General features: G+C 35.9%; 1 protein-coding gene across 7 annotated transcripts in view; it reads right to left on the bottom strand.

The window, feature by feature from the left end:
- LOC125679046 (uncharacterized) overlaps window positions 1-24,442 on the bottom strand; it is a 53,655-nt gene that overhangs the window by 5,079 nt on the left and 24,134 nt on the right. Inside the window, exons 1-3 of one of the 7 annotated variants that reach the window (XM_056156504.1) lie at window positions 12,994-13,041; window positions 8,268-8,338; window positions 6,710-8,121 (exon numbers count right to left, since the gene is read on the bottom strand). The exons of 1 other annotated variant lie outside the window; for it this stretch is intronic. In XM_056156504.1, coding sequence (XP_056012479.1) covers window positions 6,809-8,116 — 1,308 coding nt within the window. In that variant the 5' untranslated portion in view covers window positions 8,117-8,121; window positions 8,268-8,338; window positions 12,994-13,041 and the 3' untranslated portion in view covers window positions 6,710-6,808. Of the gene's footprint in view, window positions 1-6,709; window positions 8,339-12,993; window positions 13,220-24,442 lie in introns of those variants that run through there. 5 more of the 7 variants (XR_008800575.1, XM_048917949.2, XM_048917951.2 and 2 more) reach the window with 5 other exon arrangements.

Raw genomic sequence — 24,442 nt, 5'->3', positions numbered from 1 at the left:
CATATTACATTTTTAAAACCTCAGGTCCTATCTTCTAAGAATACAATAAAACCCCAGGTCCTATCTTCTAAGAATACAATAAAACCTCAGGTCCTATCTTCTAAGAATACAATAAAACCTCAGGTCCTATCTTCTAAGAATACAATAAAACCCCAGGTCCTATCTTCTAAGAATACAATAAAACCTCAGGTCCTATCTTCTAAGAATACAATAAAACCCCAGGTCCTATCTTCTAAGAATACAATAAAACCTCAGGTCCTATCTTCTAAGAATACAATAAAACCTCAGGTCCTATCTTCTAAGAATACAATAAAACCTCAGGTCCTATCTTCTAAGAATACAATAAAACCTCAGGTCCTATCTTCTAAGAATACAATAAAACCTCAGGTCCTATCTTCTAAGAATACAATAAAACCTCAGGTCCTATCTTCTAAGAATACAATAAAACCTCAGGTCCTATCTTCTAAGAATACAATAAAACCCCAGGTCCTATCTTCTAAGAATACAATAAAACCTCAGGTCCTATCTTCTATGAATACAATAAAACCTCAGGTCCTATCTTCTAAGAATACAATAAAACCTCAGGTCCTATCTTCTAAGAATACAATAAAACCTCAGGTCCTATCTTCTAAGAATACAATAAAACCTCAGGTCCTATCTTCTAAGAATACAATAAAACCCTATGTCCTATCTTCTAAGAATACAATAAAACCTCAGGTCCTATCTTCTAAGAATACAATAAAACCCCAGGTCCTATCTTCTAAGAATAAAAAAGTTGCTGTCCTATATCAGAGGTAAAATTTTAAAAAAGTGTGTGTCCTAACTTACAGATAAACATGTATGACTAAACAACAATTTTACGTCATTATTGTTGTTACAGATCACATACTCTATGGTAATTTGTCTAGTGAAGTTACATACATGTATCTCATTGTTTTTAACTTATTATTTTCTTTTGTAAAATTGTTGTTTAAATTTTTAAGTGCTACATTTTGCCCATTTCTCAATTACTGTTTTACTGAATTTTCTCTCATACAAGTATTTTTCACATCTCAATATTCTCTATCAAATTATCAATGATGTGTTTAGGTAAATTCCAGTCTGTATCCTTCAAGTTATGATCAACATGATATACTATTTTTATTTTCTGTGATTGAAACCCATACTCCATGCTAAACTTGCATGTAAGTTTTGTAATTTTAATCACAGCTAAATAATTATTTGTTTTTTTTATATTAAATGTTTTAATATCAAATTTTTTCAAAAGTCCAGTATTTCATTGCAAATTGTCTCTAGTATATTCAACTTGGACATGAAATAAAGCATGCATACAATTCAGTATCATTGCTTGTAAGATAGATAAATTCTAGGATTTGAATTAAGATTTCTAAATGTTTGAAATACTTTTTAACTTTTTTTCATTGATACATTTGCAATAACAAACATATTGCTCTCCTATCAGTGTTGATAATTTAAAAGAAGTTGGAATCCAATCAGTATGTAAGCCCCCAAAACAGGTGTGCTCTAACACATTTTGTCCCAATTCCCCAATAAATTGACCGGTTCCTTAAACAATATATTTTAGCAATAATCTAATCACATAACACAAGGCTTAGTGTATGTACAATACTGAATAGGGAAATGTGTTTGGTTGGGAGCTGAATGTAAAAAAGAAGTTTTTATATAATTATGAAAATAAACTTAGCGAAAATTATAGAGAGATCGGGAAGTCATACTCAGAATCCACCGTTCCATATACTTCAGACATACTACTGCATATGCATTTGAAAACCACTGCAACTTATAATGAAAATAAGTAATAAGCCACCGCTTTCCAGACTCAGTCATGTTCTGACCCCCCCCCCCCTCCTGCGATTGTTTCGCGTGCAAAAAAATAAAATAATAAACACACCCTATCAATAAAAGAAACACAACTTCATCCCGGAATATAAAACAAGGGAGATAAATGTTAAAGAACGGGATTATTGAGCCGTCAAAGAGTGCCTGGTCTGCCGCCCTTGATCTGGTCCTTATGATTTTGTGTAGACTATCATAAATTATATGAGATAACCATTAAAGATACCGGTCTTGATGCACTTGCCGTCTCTAAATGGTATTGTTCAAGGGGTTTAAATTCAAGATTTTGACACTAAGGAATGACAAACGGACACAGAAAAATGACAGCATTTTGTGCATTTCTAGGACTTTTTCATCTTACAGCCATGCCATTTGGATTGTGTAATGACCCAAGTAGCTTTAGTAGAGTTTAGGAAAATGTTCTTCGAGGATTGCAGTGGGAAGAGTGTTTACTAGATGAATCACGTCATTGTTCTAGGATCATCCTTTGATGAAGACATTAAGAAATTCAAAATGTTTTCCTGTGATTAAGAATTGCTAACCTAAAGCTTGAACCTTGTAAGTGCAGTCTTTTTCAAAAACAAGTAAACGAAAGTTTGGTCATACTGTGTCTGGACATGGGTCCTCACTGACCCAAAGATTGATTGAATATTGTTTAACGTCCCGCTCGAGAATATTTCGCAGCCCTACAACGGCAATGGTGGCGTCACGTCTTCATGTAAGGTGAAGATAACGAACAGTGATCAATCTCATAACTCCTATAAGCAATACAAAATAGATAGTTGGGCAAACACGGACCCCTGGACACACCAGAGGTGGGATCAGGTGCCTAGGAGGAGTAAGTATCCCCTGTTGGCCGGTATAAATGAAATATTCTCGAGGGTCGTTAAACAAAAAAACAATCGATCAATCATATGCAAGGTGAAGATAACGAAAAGCAATACAAAATAGATAGTTGGGCAAACACGGACCCCTGGACACACCAGAGGTGGGATCAGGTGCCTAGGAGGAGTAAGCATCCCCTGTTGACCGGTCACACCCGCCGTGAGCCCCATATCCTGATCAGGTAAATGGAGTTATCCGCAGTCAAAATCAGTGTGCCAAGAACGGCTTAACAATCGGTATGAAACACGTCAGACAGCATTTGACCCAATGCGAGGTTGTATTGACGAACTAGATCGTTATAACGACCATATCTCATTCGGGCGCTAACAATGCGACAAAATTCATAAAACTTGGGAGTATGTTAATGATTAATTGCTACATTGGAAGACGAATCATTTTATTTTTGAAGGGAGATACTCCGATAGTGTAATGTGCAGGCTTTCGTGTTGATAAAGTTGGTGCTAAAAATCTACGATATACAACACAGAATAATTAAGACTTTGCAATAATCGATATTTATCGAAGATACATGTACATAAAGCTATGAAGGCTTGTGGTTCCTACCAGGGTCTGCACTCACGATAGTGCATGATTGGTGACATGCTATCGAGTACTAAATTGGCGCACGCGTTTGGTTTGATGACTTTAGTGTAGAGCTGTAGACGTACAGCGGTAAACCATATACTAAATCTACAGCTTTTTAACTACGCATGATGACAAAAGTGGGACGGACAGAGTGACAAATAATCCGAGATTCCTCTGACTCTAACCCCCGCTTTTATATTGTGACATGTGTGGGGGAGAGTCAGAGCGGATGCCATATTGAAAAGTGGGAATTCAGCGACACCAGCTGGTGTCGCGACTCTGCTTACCTTTCGCAACTTTATTTCGCGGTTCTAACTTCCGACACGCGAGCAATCAGTAAAGAAATGATTCTTCTACAACTTCATCACAATTAATACGATGCTTTCGCCGTTTAAACGGCCCTATCGCCGACAAATGAAGCATCACTTTGAATTAGGTCGCCTCCTCGTCATTCGATTTCTTTGCGCATGACGTCAGCACACAAACACACAAAATTCCAATTGGGGTCAAACGATCACGTGACCAAAACAACGTGTGGAGATTTCACGGCAGAAACTGGTGAGAGAGAGAGAGAGAGAGAGAGAGAGAGAGAGAGAGAGAGAGAGAGAGCAAGATAGAGAGAAAGAGAGAGATTGAGAGAGAGGGGGGGGACTTAATTCATCATAATAGAGTGCTGGGATGACATAGCATATACTTTTCCCAAAGCCTGTTGGTAATACAGCAAATGTGTCTCTTTTATTAACAATAGATTCAATAATTTTCAACTGCTCTGGTTTCACTGCAAAATGAAATTGCTTTTCTGAAAGGATTCTGTTGATTACATTTTCAGTCAAGGCAGCCATTTTGACCTTTTTTTTCTTGTGTCTTATTTATAGATTTATAATTTATCAAAAATTAAATGTGTAAAAAATATTGTTAAAGAAATTCCAATGTTACAGGAGTCTCTAATTACTTTGTAGTATTTCTTTTAAAAAACAAATGAAAGTGTTGTAACAGAGCATAGAAAACAAGAGAACAATGTTTCATTTATTTATTGATAAGGAATGCAACTGCCGAAAATGGCTCAGATGCCCATATGAGCACAATTTTGGCAGCATCACCAGTTTCAGCCGTGAAATCTCCAACGTTGTTTTGGTCACGTGATCGTTTGACCCCAATTGGAAGTTTGTGTGCTGACGTCATGCGCAAAGAAATCGAATGGCGAGGAGGCGATCTAATTCAAAGTGATGCTTCATTTGTCGGCGATAGGGCCGTTTAAACGGCGAAAGCATCGTATTAATTGTGATTAAGTTGTAAAAGAATCATTTCTTTACTGATTGTTCGCGTCTCGGAAGTTAGAACCGCGAAATAAAGTTGCGAAAGGTAGGCAGAGTCGCGACACCAGCTGGTGTCGCTGAATTCCCACTTTTCAATATGGCATCCGCACATGTCACAATATAAAAGCGGGGGTTAGAGTCAGAGGAATCTCGGATTAAGTGACAAACAGACGATTGATTAATTGTATATTGTTTAATGTCCCATTTGAGAATTTTTCACTGCTATGGAGACGTCACCATTGCTGGTGGAAGGCTGCAAAATTTAGGTCTATACAAAGCGTTTACGGCCTTTGAGCAGTGAGGGTTGTTTAGCGTACCACACCTGCAGTGACACGGGGCATCCGTTTATAAGGTTATCTCCAAGGACCCGTGACATTCGAACCTCATACCGAACGTTTGGCGATGGAACTGGTACTACATGTTTTAACGACGAAGGTCTTTCGCGGCCGAACCCAAAAGGAGTCCTAATAAATCTATAATGGATTGAAATTATGATTTGAACCCAAAAGGAGTCCTACTAAATCTAGCATGTGGAGTTCCGTGAAAGTCCAAGGTCATAGCTACCCCTGACCGTTTTAACTCTACTCGCTTAACTGTGTTTATATATATATATATATATATATATATATATATATTTCAATTTGCCTATGGAGTTTAATGGCTATTTAATTAGATGTTTGAGTTTTATCGGTGGGACATCAATTGCGGTATGCATTCTAGAAAAGAAAGCGACCTTTCTATTAGAAATTCAATAGCGGTCATCTAATAGTTCTCTAGATTTTGGTCGACCTACAAATGTTTTATGAATGCCTAAAACTCCCATGACGTTTGATCTGAAAATCAATGGAGTCACCTACTTGATCAAACTGACTAAAATTCACTTCTATGAATTAGACGTGTTTGTAATGGCAGGATTTGCCCACTTTATCCATGGTTATTGGTGACGTACAAGTAATATGAAGTTGGTATCAAAAACATTCTGGTATTCCTCATCGCCAATTTTTTTAACAGTCTAGACAGTTGGAATTGACATGGACACTGTTTGTTATCCTCTACTTTAAAACATGTCACTGAATTCTTGCGAGACACAATTTATTCAACAACTTCTACATGAAAAAACGAAATATCTTGCTGCGGCGCTTAATTCGATATAGACGTTTACATTATTAACTGTATTCATTTTCATTCATGTGTCAAGACAACTCGAAATAAAACATATTGTTGCTGTTTCATATTGAAATATTTTACTGAAAATACTTAGACGTTAATGATAAACCAAGAAAACAACTTTATGACACACGGAATACTAGTATAACTTCAGCTTCTCTACCGTGGCTGAGTGGTTAGAGCATCGCGCTCAAAATCACGCGGCCTCTCACCTCTGTCGGCGTAGGTTAGTATCCCGCTCGCGCCAGTAAGTGAGAAAGTTTCCCAGTTTACTTTCGGAAGGTCGGTGGTCTCTTCCCAGGTACATTGTATCTGGGTTCTCTCTTCCACCCCCCCCCCCCAAAAAAAACCAAAAAACTGGGCGCCATCAGATAACTGAAAAATTGTTGAGTGTGGCGGAAAACATCAAAACAATCAGCTCTGCTGTCAGCTTTCCACATTTAATGTAGCAATATTTCATTATTACCTGGATTCGATAAACAAGAGCATGAAATAATTAAACCGAAGCAGGATACTGACAAATAATGGGATGCTGAATGGGTTTCAATAGTCTCATTTGAAGTCAAAATTTTGCAAATTCTATGATCTTTATTATATTATTTGGCAAAAGCAACCTGTCAATGGGTCGATTGTAGCGTGACGTATTTCATGCCCATTGTTGGGCCGTTCTTTACATGTACATCAAATCCTTACTGTGGATTACTCCGTTCACCTTGTCAACATATAGAGACTCGCAGTGGATGTGACCGGTTAACGGGGGGTGCTTAGTCCACCTAGGCATATTATCCCATCTGTTTCCAGGGGTCCTAGGTTTCCCTGTTCTTGGTTGCATTCTTAAAGAATTTGAAGACGGGCATACGGATTCATGTAGTGCTTCATATGTTTTTAGAAACTTTAAATCAACAAAAGTAGACTTTTATTCAATAGTTGGACATTGGAGTACTAATATACAAATAACTGAACACAAAAATGATAAGACACAGTTTACGTATTTTGATTCATACATATTTACCAAAGCAAAATATTTTGCGACCAATTTTATAACATTGTTTCCTAAACTTACTGCTTAAAAAACTATATATGACAGGATTCAATGCACTGCTGAGCATATAAGAGCGCAAAAAAACATTGTAAGTGGCCTTCCCGGCGTTGGAGAGGTTCGAGTAGTAAGAGCTTTGTGTATATCGTATGAACACTAAGGTACAGTATGGTATAAAGGATGCGATAAACAGAACGGTTACTAGAAATAGCATAAATGTAGATTTAAGCATCTTCCTGCGACCTCGTTTGTCCGCTTTGATCCGAGATGACTTACAGGAATGTGCTTTCTTGGTCGAAATAATGGTGGTAGTAGAACCTTTTCTGTCTAAAGAATTATCTCTTGTCGAGACACAGTGCGAGCCATTTGTTGCCGAGTGTTTCCTATCACATTGCACGTCTTTTTCTCCATTTATTAGGATAGGATCATGAACCTCGTGAGAATATTCTACAGAGAAATCCATGCTGTCATTGGTTGTGAAGGCAAGTTTGGGGAAAAACTTATTGGTTTCCCGTATGGCCTTTATCGACCTGCTTCCAATATACGCATAAACACAAATCATTATAATGTCTATCAAGATAGTCCCTGTAGTTAATATGATATTAAACAGCAATGGGTAGATGGTGTCCCGGTATTCATCATCTATGTGACAAATTTCTCCCTTCACACAAACACCATTAGTTTCTCCCTTCACATAAACACCATTCGGTAATGGCAATGGAACTGTTCGAGGCCCGTAAATGAGTAGAGACGGCCAGGAAAACACAAATGCTAACAGAAAGGAAACACCGATAACAATTTTGGTAATCCTATTACTATACGGTGGTTTTAAAGGTTTATAAATCCTCTTGAACCTGTCAATCGCTATAAACAGAAGCACGCACGAAGATGCATTGTTCATAGAAAACGTTATGAAACGAGACAGTTTGCACAATACTGGATTTGGATTCACGAACAGATTGTAAATAAAGTATATCTCCGTTGGAATGGTGAATAAATTGTTCACGAGATCGAATACGGCCAGGGCGATGATAACGAGTCGGGAGGGTGACCGACGCCATGAATGGTACACATAAACAACCAGCGCGTTCCCCGGTATTCCCAGACACATTAGGATAACCACATACACAACAGTGGGAATGTACAGAGTCCTCACGATGTTTGAGTTGATGTCGATAATCCTGCTACATCCATTTGTAGTATTACTTCCGGATTCGTTGAGGTAATAATCTCTGTAAGATGATCCAATGCTCTGGTTCATTTTCATTTCATCTGTAAAAGTCACAAGTCAAGAATCACACTCTTTCATCAAAATATTTTACTGCGAGTGATTCATCAGGAAACTGGTCATAGTTACATACTTTTGAAAGGCGGAAGACACGTAATTGTGTCACAAAATAGCAACAACTAATACACACTGTTTGCTGACGGACATTTAGTTCTCTAATACCCATTGTGACTTCGAGTTCGCCATCAGCTTAATCCTTGTCTATAATAGGAAAGCACGAGTCAAAAAGTAACGTCGATTTAAAGTTTTGTTTTAAATTCTATTGAATAACGCGAAAATACTATATGCTAGATAACTGAACCATGAAACTACACACATTCTCCAAAATGGCATGTTACTCGTAGCGTGATTCACATCAACGAGGAGAAAGGGACAAAGTCCTTTAAATGCATACACCGTAAATCTATGGCAACTATTTCATAATGTGAAATATTCTCTCTTTCTCTGAGAATACGAACCAGAGATATAAAACTCGTTTCAATAATATATTACGGGTTAAACAAGGATATTGTAATTAAATGTAGTTATAAGAAAATTTAATACCTTAGTTTTACTTCACATAAACAGGTCACTCGTACCATTACAAAGTGAAAGATCTAATTCTATCAAACGATTTTATCTTGCGTTTCAATTTCCGTCATATTTCGTGCTGTGCAGTCCAAACAATACACTGCTTTAAAACCAGATTTACAAAGAATGTGCGGACTACAGACAGAACATGCCACAGAAATTTACAATACAACTATATGGATGATTTTTTTGTTTTGGTTTTAACATCGCATTCGAGAATGTTTCACTCATACAGAGACGTCACCATGCCAATTGTAGGTGAAAAGACACAACCTTTGACGTACACATGTTATAACCGTGAGGGTTCCTAGTCATCCCAATTCGGGACTTCCGTTTTGAAGATCATATCGGAATGTCATGAGGTTTTCTCTTTTAATGCCTGACGCATGGCGAAGGAACAGCCATGTGTGTTAAGCATGTTAAATTTTGTCAAGGCTCTAGGCGTCTTAACCACTAGGTTAATGCGAATGGTTCTTGTAATGTAACTAAGGATGGAATTGTTTGTTTCCATTTGCTTATTGTTTCATGTCATTTCTCAAAAAAACTATCGTTTGTTCCAAAGCTTCAAAGTTTTCTAGGGATGTCTCTCTTTGATAAATGCAACTTTTTAAAAGAAGGACACTGTGTATGTGTGGTGTGTTATTTACATTGTATCTACTGCAGATTGGACTCTTTGTAAAAAGAGGTTTTAAAGCAGTAAAGCCTGTTGGATTGTTTAGCATGAAATGTGACGGAAATTATTGAACGTAAATGTTTTAAAATCTCTACAGGATTAGATTCCAACAGAGAGTGTCTGTATAGTACAATGTTATAGATACCGATATTAAATGTTTAACTATACCGTATTATATTATAAATACCAATATTAAATGTTTAACTATATAGTACAGTATTATATATACCGATATTAAATGCTTAGCTATATAGTATATTATAGATACCGATATTAAATGTTTAACTATATACAGTATTATAGATACCGATATTAAATGCTTAGCTATATATTATAATATTATAGATACCGATATTAAATGCTTAACTATATAGTACAGTATTATAGATACCGATATTAAATGCTGAACTATATAGTACAATGTTATAGATTCCGACATTAAATGCTTAACTATATAGTACAATTTTATAGATACCGATATTAAATGCTTAACTATGCAAGGTGAAGATAACGAACAGTAATCAATCTCATAACTCCTACAAGCAATACAAAATAGATAGTTGGGCAAACACGGACCCCTGGACACACCAGAGGTGGGATCAGGTGCCTAGGAGGAGTAAGCATCCCCTGTTGACCGGTCACACCCGCCGTGAGCCCCATATCCTGATCAGGTAAACGGAGTTATCCGCAGTAAAAATCAGTGTGCCAAGAATGGCTTAACAATCGGTATGAAACACGTCAGACAATATATTACAATGTTATAGATACCGATATAAAATCCTTAGCATGTTTCATAGTACGCCATTATAAATTAACCGTGAGAGCAATGACATGTTTATACTGCGTTTTAGTGGTATTATTTTAGAGAGGATCATGGGCAATATCTTCTGAACTGTTAAAAGCAGGGTTTTCATGTTATATATAAATTCCGAATGGCAAGGGTCCCGGTGGGGATCCGGGTTAGACCAGGTCCTCAGTACATCTTGTCGTAAGAGGCGACTAAATGGGGCGTGGACCTTCGGATGAGACCGCAAAAACGAGGCCATGTGTCACAGCAGGAGTAGCCAGTTTCGAGATAAGTCGAAGAGCTCTTCTGCGTAGGGGGTGCATTAAGTGGAACTTCGAATGCCCAAGTGAGTCAGAGCGGACCTACAGTCAATGGAGAAGACAATAAACTGTATTAAGAGCGGCTTCTCTTTAGATATGTAAACGCAGGAAATACAAAATACTATCGAAGGAAATATTTTTCTAAAGTGGAAACATGAAAACAATGTCATATTTGCAAGTAATTTCCTGGATATGATACGTGCAAACAACGAAATAACGTGATATACATGTAATAAGAATTACATGTATTTAACTACTCCCTGAATACTTATCACTTGCTTAGTTTATGTATCAGTGGAATTTCGGTGATGAAACTGCGTATGAGAAACTTTCTGAGCAGATCTACTTATGCAATGTTGAAAAGAAGGTGTTGCACGTTTCATGTTAGTTTCCCTAGAGGTGCTGCATGAAAGATAGAAAAATTTAAATTATTCAAATATATGATAAAACCAATTGGAACGTATGTCTTGATTCAATATTTTTTGAGAATAAGTTTAAAAGGCGTCTATTGACAAAATTAGCCAAAATATTTCGAGTTTAAATCAAGCAATAAGCGATTTATATAATTTTTAGCGTTAAATTGGAGGGGTATTCCCGAATTTCAGAAAAACTGCCTCTGTTAAACAAAATAAATTTAGCATGAACATGTTCTTCGAGTTTTCCTATAAAAATCTGTCGCTTTGAAATTTTGTTTCACGAGGGCATTGTTTTTGTAAATTTAAAAAAATCGAAACGATTTCACTTGTATTATTTTCAACTTCACCTGTACGTTAATTTTCCTTAGTAATGTATGGTCCGCTGCGTGGCTCAATGGGTAAGGTCGTCGACTCTTATATGTACATGTAATTTTAAAAGATGTTTTCTATTTTTAAAACGACCGGGTTCGATTCCCTCACTAACAAATTTTTTTTGGTTCATATTACGTTTTCCATCTAGATTTCTTTTCTTAATTGAAACAGACTTCTAGTTATGTTTCATTTCACATCTCTGTTTGTTACCATGTGCCGAGTTTGAAATAAGAGTCCAACCTGGACACTGTTTAGTTTGTGAATAGGACTCTCAACAAACACGCCGAATACAGCATGCAATACTTGTGTTTTAATAGTCAAGACTGTTAACGAGAACTTGTATGTTTTTCTGAATGAAAGTTGTTGACAAAGGCATGGTGCCTTTTACGAAAAACAGTTGTGAACTTTGTAAAGCTTTGGAAGGAACACTTTAAGGCCAAACAAGGTAAATAACCGTTAAACAGTTTGAGTTTATATGTATTCCAGTAGCAAATTGCTATGTTGAATCAATTTTTCCATGTGCATGTACTTCGAATAATGTTGAACTTTATTAATGCGTATTAAACTTCCCATATTTTGTTTTGTGGCCAGAGTCATGTACTACAGTTGCCAATTGTTGGTTGTAGAAAATAATACTTACGAGTATAAGAGCTTTTGGTCTGTAGTAGTATAGAATATTAAATATTTGATACACTCGTAACATGTAACCGTATACATTGTATCTGATACTCAGAAAAAAGAAGACAATTTAATTTTCACGATTTCAAAAATTATCTTTAGACTACATGTATAATGTATTGATACATAAAATGTAATAGGCTTGTCCCTAGTACTGGGGAATCCTTCAGGTATTTAAATGGCGAATACGCAATGGAAAATTCCCGCTTCGGTACAACACCCTCAAATTTATCTCACTCCCGAATGTGATCAAAATTGTTTTGCGCCTTATTATATACGAGAGTTCTCCAAAGGAAAAAACACTGTCATGATCGTGTGCAGGATTGGACAAAACAAGATGGCAGACGGCATTTCCAAACAAAGGTAGGCTCTTAAAACTCTTCATTTTACCGACTTATTAGACGACGAATTTATGAATTTAAAACACTGCCTGGCCAGGGAGGCATCATTAAGTTGATTGGTTGTTGGAATTTTTACTCATGTACACGTACAACTCTAAATTCATTGATCGAAGTTGACGATGTTGCCTCGATAGAATCCGAAGCGGGCGAAGATGTTTCTAATCATGTTTTCATGCATTTTAAGAAAGATACTTTCGGTAAAATAGACTCTGCACATATCTTTTGATGAAAACTTCAACCAGTGTATGCGATTTGTCCCTTAAATTGCCTTGGTTAGATAGATATCTTGACTTGAACATTTGCTAATGTGCAGGATTGGACTGTGGTCGTTTCCACGATAAACGTGCCGGATTGGACCTCCATTTTGGTTCAGGATTGGACCCTCTTTTTATCTTTATTTTCAAAATCCTTTATATTTTCGAATCTCGACTTCACTTTATCATATTTTAGTTTGATTAATGTAGCTTATTAGATTCTCAGACATTTCCAACATGACCATGGTGTATTTTGAATTTTTTTTTACTGTTATCAAATTACATCGTCGTTTAAGTTCCCAACGACGACAATTGCTACTGTAAAAATATTCATTCGTTATCTCCTTCAAATAGAACCAATATAACAGATCTATACATGAATCACCAATCTTTGCAGATGTAACGTTGACTGTTCGTATCCAGGATATATAAGGCCATTTTGACCTATAAAACACGTGAGAAATTATCATCATTTTATAATCCTCTGTAACAATAGATTTCTCCTTTGTTTCAGGTATCAAGCCCTAGAACTTCATTCCATGAGATGGGTACACTTCGAATGTGCGATATTGGTGGTGAGGAATTCAAGACCAATTCTGAATTTCGTAGGCCTGTAAAAATTGTATCCTTCAATCTATATATGATGACATGTTGATTTGCAATCACAAGAACTGTAATTGGCGCTGCCAAGTTAAGCATTTATTATTATCGAAAGGATTTGGTGATGTATGGTTTAACCACTATGTTAATAATGAAGTTTTATTTCTAGAATGTCTCAAACAGCGTTTAACTGACAACTTCATGCAGTCACGAGATGAATTTTTTGTTAATTCACCCAAATGTATTCTGTATAGACACCTTATTGATAATGTTACCATTCAATTTTACTTGACAAAATCTATTCCGGAAAATCTTATTAATCTTTTAGCAAAATTTAGATTGTCTGCTCACCAGCTTAGAATTGAACAAGGTAGATATAATGGCACAGCAAGACAAGATCGATTGTGTGAATTCTGTAATTTGAACGAAGTTGAGGACGAATATCATTTTATTTTAATATGTCCTTTGTACAAAAACCTCAGATCTGCATATATAAAAAAATATTATTGGTCGCATGCTTCTATGTTTAAACTGGTACAATTGATGTCAATTCATAATAGAAAACAAATCTGTAATCTGGGTAAATTTTTAAAAGGTGCTTTACTCTTACGATCTAGCCAAACTATCGTCTAATGTATATGCTGGTTTTTGTTGGTTTCTTTTTTATGTAAACTTGTCTTATAACTCTCTTCATGTATGTCCATCCTCTAATATTCACTCCACTTTTCATACTGTATACATCTTTTTTGTTTATACTTTGTAATTGAATATGTATTATGCTGATGAGCCGTAAGGCTTAAAGCCAATAAACAATACAATACAATACAATACAAAAAAGGAAACATCAATCAGAGAAATTGTCTTCGTTTGTGACCAGTGCAACACACGCTTATAAAAGAAACATGAAGTACAAAAAATTACATTGTTTTCTGAATACACGAAGTGCATACATATACCATGGCAGCCGTTTTATATATCCGTTTATGTACATTATGAAACGATTATTTTTACGGTATTATGTTTTGTTTTACAGAGATACTACTAATCTTTTACATTGCATTTTACACATGCTGATGTGTTATTTCATTGAACCAGAAGTGTTCTTAATTTTTATTTGTTATTAAATATATTTCAATGTTATTGCGTTTGTATTGAACTAATAACAACTAGTGAAAAATTTGTATTGAAGAGTAACCTCTCATCTGAGCAGCAAATATTGAAGAAGGAAAAACATCATGGACAAAACTGCTTTTCATTTAGGTTCATCTTTCAGCTACAGGAGTGATATTGCGAATTTCTGAGAAAATATCCTTTTTATTTTCTTTCATCAGTATATGCACTCTAAGGTTGAATTCAATGTAATTACAAGAAACGAAAGGTTTTTAAATACAAAAATACTGATATTTATTACTAGCTTGAAAATACGGATGTATATTTAATTGCTGTTATAAAATTTAGAAATTCATTTCAAAATTAAGGATTATCTCCCTCATGCATAGCTCTTATCCTTGGACAAATTTGGCTCCACTTGTTTGGCACGCTATTTTTGGCTATATTTAGATCTAAAACTTCATAGTTATTTCGGATTTCAAACATTTCGGTTGAGCATCACTGAAGAGACATTATTTGTCGAAATGCGCATCTGGTGCATCAAAATTGGTACCGTATAAGTTTTACATTCTAACAAACACTTTTACCGTAAGTAATTATCCTTGTAAGTGAGTTGGCCTCGATATCTTGCACGACATATGCACTCAAGATTATTAGAATTAAAATGATAGGGAAATTTTTCAAAAGATAATAAATCCCGCTTTAACAAGCAAAACTGGCTCCAGCAGAAGCATACATATGAAAGGAACAAGTGCATGTGGACAGATGATTAAGTATTGAAAACATGAACATCTCAACATCTTATAGTCTTTATTGTCATTGAACAGCTTTGTGAAATGTAAACCATCATGCCTGAAGAGATTATTATACGCCAACCCATGCTCAGTTTTAATAATTCCATGCAGATATCACAAATGTTAAGTGGTTGGGAATCGAACATGGTCTACATGTGTATATACAATATAAATGTATTTGCTTCTGCAAAATGAAGACTTTTCAACATGTTGATCTTCGAGAACAAGGCTCCTTCTAACGTGTGGCAGAACTTTAGATTCATGTGCGCGGTAAAATTCTCAAACACTTAAAAGATTTTCGAGCTGGCTCTTCCGGCTTACTGATAGTTCCTTGCTCCACGTGCTCTTTTAGGTTTGTCAAAACCATGGTTTTAGTAGGAGACCATAAATAGAACACACTTCATTCACTTGCAACTTTTAAGCTTAAGGAAGTCCGCTCCTGACTGGATCTGTAAGAGAGAAAAAATGCATGTATTTAAGAAAGGGTCCAATCCTGAACCAAAATGGAGGTCCAATCCGGCACGTTTATCGTGGAAACGACCACAGTCCAATCCTGCACATTAGCAAATGTTCAAGTCAAGATATCTATCTAACCAAGGCAATTTAAGGGACAAATCGCATACACTGGTTGAAGTTTTCATCAAAAGATATGTGCAGAGTCTATTTTACCGAAAGTATCTTTCTTAAAATGCATGAAAACATGATTAGAAACATCTTCGCCCGCTTCGGATTCTATCGAGGCAACATCGTCAACTTCGATCAATGAATTTAGAGTTGTACGTGTACATGAGTAAAAATTCCAACAACCAATCAACTTAATGATGCCTCCCTGGCCAGGTAGTGTTTTAAATTCATAAATTCGTCGTCTAATAAGTCGGTAAAATGAAGAGTTTTAAGAGCCTACCTTTGTTTGGAAATGCCGTCTGCCATCTTGTTTTGTCCAATCCTGCACACGATCATGACAGTGAAAAAACTCGGACGTATCTCGAAACCGGCGTATTGACCAAAGTGGGTAAGAAAAAGAAGTTGGAAAACATGGACAAGGAAAGGAATTTGATCAGAGTATGGTCTGTTTAAATTTATCAATGTGACATTTGATTTAAATTACATGCATGTGTATTCCAAAACGACTGGGATATTCCTAGGTAAACCCTTTAGGTTTCCTTGCACCGGTGATCAGTAAAATTTAACCTTTAGTAGATTACGTATAATGATGAGATACATGTATAGAAGATGATGACGTGCTTTTCAGTGTGAATCTTTGAGTGTGGCACTGCTTGTCAGTGTAGCCATTAAGTATATTGAAAGAACCATTAGATTCATATAGAAAATGCAGTCAACTAGATTTATCTTTGCATAGTATTTATTCGTAATAGCATGCTTCATTAAAACAAATGAATAAATAACGGTTATAATTTTTGTTTCTGTGATCTCTAATGTTTACGAAACAAAGAGTTATATTAATGTCAGAGCTTTGTTTAATTTTATTTGAAGAATGGAGTAGCTTTGCATTTGAGTGCATTTAAATGAATACGAGATCCGGTGTTGATATTAGACCTAAATACGGCGACCAAACGCCATTATAACTCTCGTGATGGGGCTAATGTCTCCTAAAGGGCACATTCAAACTGTTTTACAATTAAAACACTGCTTATTTTGATACCATTATTCATGATTGAACTCTTATAAAAGCCATTTAATGGTAGTTACTTCAAAATCATGTCACAAACAATAAATTGAAAGTCCATTACCATGACGTCATATGAAATGAATGACCGTGGGTGACGGTTATATTGACCCCTTGGGTTAAGAATGCGCATCCAATACCACCCCTGTAAAAACCATATCTTCGACAAGAATAACATACTTCTTTCATAATGAATATATATTAACCAGATAAAGAATTACATTTACCTGGTCAAGATATAGGGCTTACGGCGGGTGTGACCGGTCAACAGGGGATGCTTACTCCTCCTAGGCACCTGATCCCACCTCTGGTATGTATATCCAGGGGTCCGTGTTTGACCAACTCTCTATTTTTGTATTGCTTATAGAAGTTATGAGATTAATCACTGTTCGTTATTTTCACTTTTCACATGCTTCTCTCATAATGATTTTAAATTGACCATTTAACTTTGGCCGAAGCAGATTTCGCATCCAATATAGATGTGCAGCCTTTCCAAGTCAAGATCAGAACACAAATGCATGAAAGGCTTGCGCGGGATTTCATCAAGTATATAATACTTTTGACTAGGCCCATATTTGTCATTTTATAAAGAACTTAAACGAAGGACACACCGTGCGGTTAGATTTATGAAACAGGGGACCAAGGGCGAAGCTCCCGTAAATTCCTGGGTTTTCAAATTTTATAGGGCTTGAAATATGTCTCCTACATGATTGTAGCAATTTTTTTTAAAATACTTTTTTCTGTCAATTTTAATACGGTCAAATTAATAAAATGACGCAAATTTTAAGGTTTTTTTTTTTTTTTTTTTAAATGTAAGTCTTCCCAATAAAAGTTATTCGATAAATAGAAATATTTTGTCATTTTTTTCTCCGAGAGTGGAAGAAATTATTGCTTCTTTAATTGTTTACATTTTTCTAAACAAGAGACCACGATTTACCTTGAATTCGAAAAATCATGGGGAGCCGACACCTCCCCCCCTTAATACCGCCACTGCCCCCCCCCCCCTACCCCTTTCCGAGACCAACGATCTGATGCATCAAAATTGGTACCGTATAAGTTTTACATTATGACCCCTGGGTCGAGGCCTCTGCTGGTGGACTGTTAGTCCCCGAGGGTCTCTACAGCCCAGTAGCTAAGTACCTCGTTACTAGCTTGAAAATACGGATGTATATTTAATTGCTGTTATAAAATTTAGAAATTCATTTCAAAATTAAGGATTTTCTCCCTCATGTATAGCTCTTATCCTTGGACGAATTTGGCTCCACTTTTTTGGCACGCTGGTTTTGGCTATATTTAGCTCGAAAACTTCATAGTTATTTCGGATTCCAAACATTTCGGTTGAGCATCATTGAAGAGACATTATTTGTCAAAATGCGCATCTGGTGCATCAAAATTGGTACCGTATAAGTTTTACATCGATAAATTTTTAATACGATATTCATCTGATATTTTCGATGTTCTGAATTTCCCCCCTGATTATAGAAGTCACTGTTACGACTTTTTGTAATAATTTATTAATAGTTACTGATATGTACAAACACATGGATAAACACAAAAAAGTTTTTAGTTTAGTTCATCATGTTTTGTGATGACACAGATCGTGAAAGTAAGTAATAAGTTAATAACTGTCCAATATGTCAGATATCGAATGGTCTGGGGCTGTTCTGGAAAGTTTTAACTTAAAAGTTGAAACATTTTACCGAAATTAGATAGTACACTAACTAACAGTGTCCAAGAAATCAGACCACTGTTAAAGCAGTTTTTCTGTTTGTCATTCATATAGTGCATTATCTTTTAATTGATTATTGTGTTTGAGGAGAAGAAACGACGTGTATTCATATATTGCCCTTAAATTGTCGCACCGAACAAAAACTACCATTATAAACACATTCGCAATTTACAGAGTTTGAAATTATGAACAACCGTTGATTTTGTCTTTGGTCAATTATTCGACATGACGGATTACAATTGCATTCGTAAAATCACGATCTAATTTTCAGTACGGAGAGAGATCATTTATGTTACACGAGCGACATTTAATTTGAAACTCCAAGTGACTTCCTAATAATCAAGTTTTATTTACTGTACATGTATATGATATCAATAAATATAACAGAACTAATGCACGCAATTATTCATAAATTCTTAATTCATTTGAATTAAAAATATCTTTCATTAATACATATGCGCGACAATTTAAACATGCAATAAAAAAGTCCTTCCTCATTTATTCGGCATGACGGATTACAATTGCATTCGTAAAATCATTATCTAATTTTCACTACGGAGAGATCATTTATGTTTCACGAGGGACATTTAATTTGAAACTCCAAGTGACTTCCTAATAATCAAATTGTATTTACTGTATATGATATCAATAAATATAACAGAACTAATGCACGAAATTATTCATAAATTGTTCTTAATTCATTTGAATTAAAGATATCTTTCATTTGATACATATCCCGTGAGGATCGGGGTTAGAATAGGTCCTCAGTATCCCTTGCTTGTCGTGAGAGGGGACTAAATGGGGCGATTCTTCGGATGAGTCCGACCGAGGTCCGTGTCACAGTAAGTGTGGCACGATAAAGATCTCTCCCTGCTCAAAGGCCGTAAGCGTCGAGCATAGATCTAAATTATGCAGCCCTTCACCGGCAATGGTGACGTCTCCATACAAGTGAAATATTCTCGAGAGGTACGTTAGCCAATCTCAAAATGTAATTGGGGGGATAGTCACTACCGGACATATTCCCTTCAGTCTAAGTTTCAAGTTGACGTGAGAATTAAACATCTTGAATTCATATATTATCTGAATGAGACAAGGATTTATAACATGCTGACATTTAATAGAATTGAGGACATGAATGTGATAAATTATCATTTACGTTATTTGATGTATAATAGTCAGCTGGCTTTAGAAATGGTGTGTTTTGGGGGTCACCAGATTATACTCAGGTGTCCTACTGCGATCTGTTCCACTGCGACCCGTCAGGGTTCTATATATATATTTTTTCTAAATCGTTTTGCTAACTCTCGGAAATCAAACACGTCACCGGTAGATGTCACTCCATTTGCCCAGGGACTATAACTAAGGCTGGGTTCTATAGTTCAAATAATTAATATAGTTTCTTGTCCGGAACTTCAAACAGCTAAACTGAACATGTAACCCAAATTATGCTTGTAAAAGGGTAATAAGTTGGAACTACCAAAACTAAATTAATTTTCTTGACCAGGGTCACGAGTTCAAGCCGCAAGTTTATATATATATATATATATATATATATATATATATATCTGTGTGTGTGTGTGTAGAGAGAGAGAGAGAGAGAGAGAGAGAGAGAGAGAGAGAGACTTATAACCAAATGATGTTTAGTAATCGATCACTCAATCTAAAGCCCATTCCGTTCTCCGGGGTTGAAAGATATTCGTACTGCAACATAGCAATTCTATGTGCATGTAAAGTTGTTTCTGCACGATACTCAGGTGACCGTAACTAAAGGCTTATGGGTTTAATATCACTAAAAACGTGTATTCCTGAAACAGTTCACTGTTGTTTCAAAGTTTATAAATTATTACATTTTTAAAATTTCTTTGAAGACCATGCTCTATACTTTAAAACCCTTTTGTATAATACCAGATGTTCCTTCAGATATCTTTTCATTGACGAGGGGTGTTAATTGTAAATTAATATACCTTAAATTTAATCATAGGCCATAGTTATGACTAAGTTTAGATAAATATTTTCTTTTGAGATCATACTACATACATATGTATACAATTCACTTCTCTACAACTCAAAATGCAGGAATTGCAAAGTCCAAATAATTAATTCGTAGATCATTTGGAAATATGAATTAATGAGGACGGAAGGATCCAATCATTATCCATGGATTCACTTCCCGAAGAATAGGATAAAACTATCTCCATCATATTGTTATAAACTGAAGCTGTGAATGACGTACTCAAAATCAATTCCCAACTCTTCAGTACTCACCTATAAATATATAACAACATGATGAACGCTTATCCTGACACAGTATACGGACAAAATGACACCCGTGAAGTACTTCTGTGGGCTTAAATCGCTCTGCAAATAATTTCAACTGTCACCTGATATCATTATCCAGACGCTCGTTAGAGTTCGAAAAGTCAGGTGTACGCTGCGCGCGGTCAATCGGACAGTGGATTGTTAAAACCCCACCGCCATCATTTTATCTACTTTTTCAGGACGGAATTATTAAGGTCTTCCGTTCTTAACATATATATGTCTTTGCAGCAGGTGCAAGTTCACAACTTTCGTGCATTAAGGTATTTAATGTATAATAACCATATTTCATATCTAATAAATGGATGGTGGAAGTTTTGTCATCATGGTGTCATTTTGAATGGTTCATCAAATACAAATAATCCACCAAAATTTTGTTTACTGCTTGATTTATTTCACCTAAAATTTTACATTGAAGTCTATGGGAAGAGCATGTTTTATTACAATATTTCATAAACGAAATTATATTTTCATACCAATCTCTTAGAGCACGTTGGGACCCGCTTTATATTACTCATACGCCTTAAGTTGACCCACTACTAAGCTTTATACGTATACGTTGACACGTATCAACAGCTCCTGTAGGTAGAGAATTGTCATCGGACTTCAGTATGTGGTGAAGGACGGGCCTACTGAATAAATCGTCATTCGAAATAGCGTAATACTGATCTAAATGTTAGTAAATAAGACATAAAGGTAAAACAGAAAGGACATGTACCTTATAAGGAATGCGTACGGTGATAAAAACATGGATCGATGCCTGCACAAGCTGACCTGCGGACTTATCATATAAGTGTTTTACAGTTTCAGAACATTGATAATTAGATTATAGACTTTAGAAAACCCACGACGCAAAATCTTGATAAACTCTATTATTGTTCATGTTTAATCTTCTAGAGGATTGTATTGTTTAATTCTGTTGTAAAGAATTAGTACTTTTTCTAGTGAATTCTTAGAAATGTCAATCGACTTCAGGAGTACTTGTGGTCAAAGTCTTAAACGATCGTCACGTGACATTCTGAGAGCACCATGGTTTGATTGAACGGACGACCTGCTTGAATTTTTGCATACCATTGCCAAGTTTTCATGCGTGTCTTACGTACCTAGCTTGGATTATAGGCATCTGAATGGGTCTTCTCTATAAATTCTTAATCATCTCGTACACGGCAAATATTTCATGCTAATTAAAGCTTAATTAAAACAGTATTATCCTTTAATATATGCCAATATTGGAAGCTGTCTGCTCTTGCAGTGTGGATAATGTAACATTAGCTAGCAGCAGACAACTACCGCATTTGTCGTAAATGATAATTGCGATAGCTCATTAAGTGATGTATGTCACTGATTGAAGTAATTATTGATAATGATCGCACTAAACCCTTACTGGCGATTCAGCACCCTTAGGACGTAAACTTCACAGCTGCTGTGTGAACGTCACTGCCAGCCCATTCTATATATTACGTCAGTTAACGCCAACTTCTTTGAAACAAGACTAACAATGGTTAAAATATTATCTGTAACTAGAACCTGCAATACTTAAGGTGAAATTATAGTTTATTGTCCCTGTAAGACTGGAATCTCTCAAACTTCTGACAGACATTGATACGTTGCAGTTTACTTTATACACTTTCTCTACATTTTTGAAAATATATTAGTTATTGTCTGGTGTATCTTTATCAATCAGATTTTGAAGAAATAATCTGATACATCACACACTGATGCCGAAATAATACTTCTAAAGATCGTTAAGATGTGTCGCCATTAAAAAAAAACCAATATTTCTTCCCAGGAGTGCCCACGAAGCCGTGACTCATTTGGAGAAATTGACAGCATGTCGTGATTTGATTGAATAATAGATTGGCATGTGGTCATTTTTTATTTGGGGTGAAATCGGTGGAAGAACATAAAACATGTCATTATGAAAATTTTATATGACAGAATTGTATGGCGAAAACGATCGTTATAATTGAAGCTGAGGTTTTAAATCGCATATTAAACACGAGGCCTCGGGTGCCTTCCTACACCGCATTTTCACGAGTTGATGGGCTGGCTCTGTTGCGTTCACAATCAAACTACAAAATGAAATCTTCATTATGTGTTTTGTGTGCTATTTTGCGTCATATTCGAATTTTTGCATTTCGAAAGTTTTTGCTTTCGACATTTTTAACCAATTGAAATGATAGCCATTTCCTCGTGAATGTGAACGTATGATACTTGACAAATACAGTACGGCTACCTATTTAAACGGCTGGGAATTCCGACAGAAATGAAAGTAAAATATAAAAAATAATTTTCATTATTTAAAAATACATGAGAGTATGAACTGCAACGCTTCACGCCAGCATACTTTTCATGAAGCGCTTACGGGCTATGTTGGCGTAAAACGGCGCAATTCGTGCTCTGATGTATTTTCGAAAAATGAAATTAATTTCTTAAGGAAGTTAGCTTCTCGGCAAAACTGCACAGGATGCTTTAAATTTGTATGTACTGGTTCTATACTTATCCCATTGATTCAAATTGATTACACACCTTTTACTTAACCCTATCCAGTTGGGAAAAAAATTGTCAATTGAAATTTTGAAAGGGTTTGGTAGGGACTACATTTTATGGTGGAAGGATCATTTAATAAAAAAGTTTTAAATCTGTAGGATTTTACAGTTTCTGTTTTAGTCAGTATATCGTCACTCTTTATACCCCTATACTTGTGTTTCAATATTATAATTTATGATAATATTTCTGGGCCTAGTTAGATCATCAACCATAGTAGTTGTCTAGTTTACTTCCGAAACTTAATTGCGCATGCCTAGCTTGCTTTCGGACCTTCAGTGCACATGTCCGGTTGCTAAAGTCTAACCATTCTGTAAGCAAGGTTTGTTGTGTGGTAGACCAGACATGCGCAGTGACACCCCTTCCGGTTTCGATCAAAGGCAGTTCGATTGTACTATGGTTCAACTCTAGTATAATAGTTGATGATAGAACTAGGCCCTGGTTTTACGCTGGCGCAGAGAATTGAACCCGCGACCTCGAGGTTAATATAAAGCGGGCGCCCGAACCACTGTTGTTTGAGACTCTATTCTATTTTTGAACTATTTTGTTAAAATGTTCTAATTGTGTGTCAGACTGTTTTACTTGTTGATAGAGTATCACATCTATTGTTTTCTAAAGAATCCGCACATTTCGTAGAACTGAGTACTGTTCTGCGAACATACCACTTATTCATTCCTAAATTCTAAACTCTTATCTTCCAGATTCTGTTGAGAGGAAGTGATGTAGATTTATCTTAAAGTACAGCTTTGTTTGTTCTACATTTTAGGGATATTGCGACGAAATTGAACTATGTTTGAACTTGAGAGTGACGTGACGTCCGGGCATCAAAACATTTTTCTTTGCAACATTGTAAATACTGTTTGAACATGAACAAGATATATCTTCACGATTATGCCCTCTACTCAATGCATAGACAATACAAATTTATGTATGGCACACAGGTTGCTAATGGTCATATAGTGTGGCATAGCCTTGACAATTTGTAATTTAGGCAGAGTTAACGATATAAGTGGTATCCACGTCATAACATCAAGCACTCACACTTTACACA

The sequence above is a fragment of the Ostrea edulis genome, chromosome 2 (genome assembly GCF_947568905.1).
Source record: "Ostrea edulis chromosome 2, xbOstEdul1.1, whole genome shotgun sequence".
Taxonomy (NCBI): domain Eukaryota; kingdom Metazoa; phylum Mollusca; class Bivalvia; order Ostreida; family Ostreidae; genus Ostrea; species Ostrea edulis.
Note: the sequence above shows the minus strand (reverse complement) of the source record. Positions and strands in the feature narration are given on the sequence as shown.